The sequence below is a fragment of the Olea europaea genome, unplaced genomic scaffold (assembly GCF_002742605.1).
Source record: "Olea europaea var. sylvestris unplaced genomic scaffold, O_europaea_v1 scaffold502, whole genome shotgun sequence".
Classification (NCBI taxonomy): Eukaryota; Viridiplantae; Streptophyta; class Magnoliopsida; order Lamiales; family Oleaceae; genus Olea; species Olea europaea.
Window position 1 is genome coordinate 440,025 of NW_019263334.1, and position 5,707 is coordinate 445,731.

The window sequence follows — 5,707 nt, forward strand, 5'->3', positions numbered from 1 at the left end:
CCCCATTTTTTCAATCATGTATTTTTTCTAAATAAAATAATTTTTCAGGTGAATTCATATTTTTTATTTTTAATTACATAATTTTCGGAAAAAATAATTTTCACAAAATCAATACTAAGTCCCTATTTGGGCCCCATTATTTCGAATTATAATGAAAGAAATAGTAATTTTTTGAAAAATATTTAATTAAAAAGGAAGATTTTTTTTTAGATTTACGTATATTATTATTTTATTAAAAAATATATTATTAATAAAAAGATGGAGAAAAATAAATTTTAATTTAACTACAAAGGGCTTAAAAGACTTATTGAAACCTCGTTTGATACTCATTTTTTCAAAATGTATTTTTTTTCAACCACATATTTTTTATTAAAACAATATTACACGTAAATCTAAAAAATTTTCTTATTTTTCAATCACACATTTTTTATCAATTTATTATACAAAAATATATTTTTATATAAAAATGTCTCCCAAACATCAAAATTATTTAACCGAAGATGTGCCACCATCTAAAGAAGGGTACATCCGTCTTTAAACATAAAAGCGTACAGAAGAATCGTAAGAATTCCAAGACACACTGCCTATAATGTCCTAATTCATTCGTTCTTCGGTCTTTTGATTGTAACACAGTCTCTACTCCAAGAAAAATCTATCCATCTTCCTCCTTTCTCTCTCTAATTTACACCAATTCTTATTTCCTTTATCTAGTCGCCCTCTCTCGTCGGTCGTTTACTATCCAAACTCTCCATTCCCATCTCTCCTTTCAACCTTCAGGTATATGCATTTTGTATGTATGTGCCTTGCTTTTTTTAGTCAGATTGATTTTTTTCCTTTATGCTTATCTGTTAAATTTGCCATAAGTTTGTGACTCTGTGAATTTTGTTAAGAAAAAAGTGAAGATTTTTACTGTGTCCTCAAATCGACGATCGGCGAGAGGGAAGTTCTTGATCAAGCTTGTTGAAGAATATATCCGGAGGTGTTTTTAGGTGTGATATTATTTACACAACAATATATCTTGTAATCTGTTCGTTTGTTCGTTTGTTTTTATTTTTTATTTTTAGAACAAGTGTTCTGATAAAGATAAAAAGCAAAAGCTTATCCCAGAGAAGAAAAGGAGATATTTTATATTTTTTTGTTACAATTACTCAGCTGAATTTCGTTTTGGTGAGATATTAATTTAATCTCGGCTTAATTTGACTATGTTGCGTTTATTAAGATGAAAACTAAGCTCCTTATTTTTTTATCGGTTATTTTATGTAATATCTCTTCTTCAGTTGATAGAACTTATTAACATTTGATATATGTAATTAATTATTTTTATTGTATTTTTATATGAAAAATCTTTTTCAAGAATCTTTTTTCCGCAAGTAATCAATATTCTTCTTTCTGACAAGTAATTATAAAAACAGATGAATTGATTTTTTTGTAATCATTTAATAGATTATTCGATGTTGCATATTGGGTGAATGATTGTATCTTTATTAATTTTATTATGGATTGCAGAGGATTTGAGATGGGTTCTCTTCATGGTCCAGTTCTTTGCCCAATGGTCCGGGCAAAACAATCAGGATTGTACTCTGTACCGGTTAAATCACCCTTCTCAAAAGCTAAGTATATCAGATTCTGGGGGATTAGGGGAATCAACAGTGATAGAATAAATGTAAGTTATAGACAGTATTCACCTAAAGGCAAGACAATAATGTGTAGTTTCAGTTCATCTTCGAATGGTAATGGTAGCATGGCCGGGAATTCCAACGAGAATGATGCTGATTATGTGAATTCCAGTGTGGTTGAAGCTGGTATAGTATTTTGAAATTAAAATTGTTTGTTTCCATTTCAATATTTTTCAATCATTGTCTCTTAGATATATATGAAAAACTATTTTATTTTATTTGTTGAGTTCCCAAATATGACACGAGAATTCAGAATCTGTATATTGGAAATTAGGATGTAATTTTTAAAGATTGCTCATATTCCTGCCTGTATCATTTTTTGTTTTCTTCAAGAAAATCACGTCTGATTGAAAATTTAAAGCAAGCTCCAATTTGGTGCTACTCTCTTCCCGGTCTTACATATGTAAAGTATAATCTTTTCCCCATATTCTTGTTTTCGCTCATTATTTAATAGGAAAATTTTGGTCAGATGATGTCCGAAATGATAGTTGTATCTATTTGATTGTTTAGTTGAGGTGAGGAGCAGCCCGGATGGTTTCATGATCAAGATGAGAGATGGTAGGCATTTGAGATGTGTCCATAATAATCCACAAGGGGGTCATCTGCCAGATTATGCTCCACATCCGGCAATCGTATTGAAGATGGAAGATGGAACAGGCCTTCTTCTCCCTATAATTGTTTGTACGCTCATATTGAACTGTGATTACTTTCTTTTTTCTTTTTTCTTTTTTCTTTTACAGTGTTAGATTGATACTTTACTATCTGTTGTTCTTATGTTTCTTTTATAACAGTGGAGATGCCAAGTGTGCTGCTCATGGCAGCTGTTCGCAATGTCCAGATTGTAAGTTTCATTCGTGTCAGTTCTGCCTGAGATTTCAAACTTATATGGGGGATTTCTCCTCAAATCATGTTTCGCTGAAAGCTAAGTTATTGGCTGTATTCAGGCTAGGCCTACAGTTTATCAAGTAGTGAAGGATATGATTGAGAAGATGGGCTACACGGTGAGCATGTGAATATCTTATTACACTTGCCTGATTACTCTTCGATAATACCAGTGGACATTATTCTGTTCCTTCTGCTGATTTATGCTTGCCCATTTTACAGGTGAAACTTGTTCGAGTCACCAAGAGGGTACATGAGGCATATTTTGCTGAGTTACAGCTTGTAAAGGTATATTAGATATTTGTTAGTGATACCACTATAGGGTGAATCAGTGAAATGTGGAAAAACTCAACCTATGAAATCACACACACTCCTAGGGTGCCGTGTCACTGTCTAACAATCATGGACACGTGTGTGAAGCACCACATAAACAACCTTTTATAGAGTTAGGTATTTTACTCTCTTCTCTATGATTGTAGTTGGACAATGAAGCAGAATGTGTCAGCTTTGATCTGCGACCTTCAGATGCCATTAACATTGCTGTGAAATGCAAGGTAATTTTGCTAAATTTTTAGAGTACCTCCTAGTTTTTTTTGTTTTTTGTTTTTTTTTGTATATGGGGTGCTTCTTTTTACTTGTCAGATTTGCCATTTTGTGCGCTTATGTTGGAAGAAATATTTACTATGGAATATCCATAAATCTGCGGAAAATAGAAACTGAAGTGAATACAATTGTGATTTAAGACCCTTCTTTTTTACTTTCCTGAATAACCCATTCTGCGAAAGACATCAGTCCAAATAAATTTTTTTTGTATTGTGATCATTTTAGATGTTTGCAATTGCAACGTAATCTTCCATTTGCTTATTGGACTTGGCTTCTGACTTCTACAATTATTTATTTATTTATTTATTTACGAGTCAAATTTGATGGCAAGATGCTGCATCTTTCGAGTTGCTGACAATCATGAATTTGTGTCAGATAGGATAATATATGTAGACATTATAAGTCGAATTTCATGGTTTAATCCATACAGCTTCACGTTTCATGGCCTCCTTTTACAAGGGAGTTGTCTTATATATTCTTTTCAGTTGGGCTCTGGGATGATAAGGTGAATTAGAAGGTTAGAAGCCTAGTTGCGTTCTTAGACTTATGAGAATGATAGCAATAAATTACAGTCACAGAACTAGCTCATATTTTACCTTTCTTACATTTCAAACTTTTTGAATTTAATTAGTACTCTCCGAATAATGAAATCTTATGTGGTTTTTTGATCTGACAGGTGCCAATACATGTCAATAAATACTTGGCCTACAGCGATGGAATGAGGGTTATTGAATCTGCAAAAGTGTCTGTCCAGAGCTCATTATCAGATGTTTCACTATTCACTGAGTTGGACAGGTATGGCCAATATTTCCGGGACCTCCTTTAAGAAAAGTAGTACTATACTTTCCAATCCAATCCCGTCCCGTCCATTCCAGTCCAATATGAAGTACCAAATGAGTGTTTTGGGAATCATTCATGGTGGTGGTTGATGCCGTTCATGGCAAGGGCATGTTTACTCTTAGTGGTGGAAGAATTGAACTTTGAGATTACACATTCTTGACTACGATTTTTGAGGCAACTAACATTCTTATATTATCATTAATCCGTATGGGCGTGGAGGGACGTTTTAGCAATTCTCATATGGTCTAACTAAGTTGTTGTGGGTGCAGGCCTACTGGGCAGCCATGCATTGAAACAGAGGAATTTAATCTCTTGCGCAACATGCTAATTGCTGCTGTTGAGGAACGATACAGAGATGCAGGTATACATTCTAACCCTTTTAAAATGTCTTCGGAAATCTTAATTGCTCTTGCTTTTCTACCATTATCTATTGGAATTTAATTTGAAAACCAAGGGTTATAGAATCTATTCACAACTTTTAATTGTTACCAGTACGGTCGTAAGATATCAGTATGCAGCATATTTTTAATCCCAAATAAGATCAAGCAAACTATTACTTTGTGTGATATTGTGCTGGTTTTATTGAACTCCCCCCCTCGTGTAGTCTATCCCACATCGAAAAAGGAATTAGAAGTGAAGTGAAAAGCATATTTATGCGCCTGGGCTTTTGTCGAAAAGATTCTTTTATATTATTCTATTATTATATTGATATTGAATTCGTTCCATGGAATGTTTCTAAGAACTGTGTAATTATTGTGTATATGATCTTTGCTGATTTAATTGCGTTTATTATCTATTTCTGCATCTTTGTTCACACAAAGTAAAAATTTATATGGTTTTCCAACAATTTTCGGATGCTTACTTTGTGATTGGGTACTGCAGCTCTGTTGAGGGATATGCTTACTCAACTTCGCTCTAAGAGGAATTGGACATAGCAGATCGAATATTGTGTCTGCCTTTTCCATACCCGACCCTAAGAAAAATCGGAAAATCTTGGTTTGTTTGTTTGTTTGTTTTTTTTTTTCTTTCCCTCTTCAGGTGCTATCGGTGGATGAGTGCACATAGAAACAATTGGTCCTGCAGGTTAAGCAGTTTGTTCTATGGCTTTCATGAAGATGTACATCGAAAGCTTCTGAACATGTATATGTGTAGATAGAAACTAATTTTTCCTGGTTTACTATCACGGTACCAAGTTCCTTCGTTCCTAAGTTTGTGCTGTCAAAGATTACGTTTAAATTAAAAACGAGATGCATTCAGAGTGGTTAATGAAATTCGTCCACCTTTTGCTGTAAATTTCACTGCGAAGTGATTAGACTGGTGATCTTTTTTGTGTTTTACAGGCTATGGCTCCTTAAATCCTTTGCATTTTGATTTACTATAAATATGAAATATTTGTTATCTCAATGTGAAAAATATTGATTGGTCTAGTTAATAGTTTGAGTTGCTCCCCGTCTTATACGGGGGACTAACTAGGCGGTTACAGGTGCAACTTGGTAACGCTTGTATGTAAATTTTTTTTCCCCTCCAACTCCCAATAAAAAATGACTAGTCCCTTGTAGATTCCTTGGCAACGTAGGTAATGATGGTGAGAACTTTCGCGCTATCTCTGAGTCAACAATACCCTACGTCCATGGGCGGAGTCATGTACTATCCAGTGTAGGCAAATGCCCGCACTAGACTTTTGGCGGGACCATGGGCAATCCTTT

The 5,707-nt window shown here is 34.0% G+C and overlaps 1 protein-coding gene across 2 annotated transcripts; it reads left to right on the top strand.

Moving 5' to 3' along the window:
* The first annotated feature begins 600 nt into the window (after positions 1 to 600).
* LOC111388496 (bifunctional nuclease 2-like) lies at positions 601 to 5,338 on the top strand. Of its 2 annotated transcripts, XM_023013225.1 has the most exons (11): positions 601 to 777; positions 891 to 989; positions 1,507 to 1,802; positions 2,187 to 2,357; positions 2,468 to 2,517; positions 2,621 to 2,677; positions 2,781 to 2,846; positions 3,038 to 3,112; positions 3,838 to 3,956; positions 4,271 to 4,362; positions 4,884 to 5,338. In XM_023013225.1, the coding sequence occupies exons 3-11, from the start codon at positions 1,517 to 1,519 to the stop codon at positions 4,934 to 4,936; spliced, it is 969 nt and encodes a 322-aa protein (XP_022868993.1). In that variant the 5' UTR covers positions 601 to 777; positions 891 to 989; positions 1,507 to 1,516; the 3' UTR covers positions 4,937 to 5,338. The 2 variants fall into 2 exon arrangements, with proteins under 2 accessions (XP_022868993.1, XP_022868994.1); XM_023013226.1 differs by lacking the exon at positions 891 to 989 and having other exon boundaries at positions 607 to 777.
* The last annotated feature ends 369 nt before the right edge of the window (positions 5,339 to 5,707 follow it).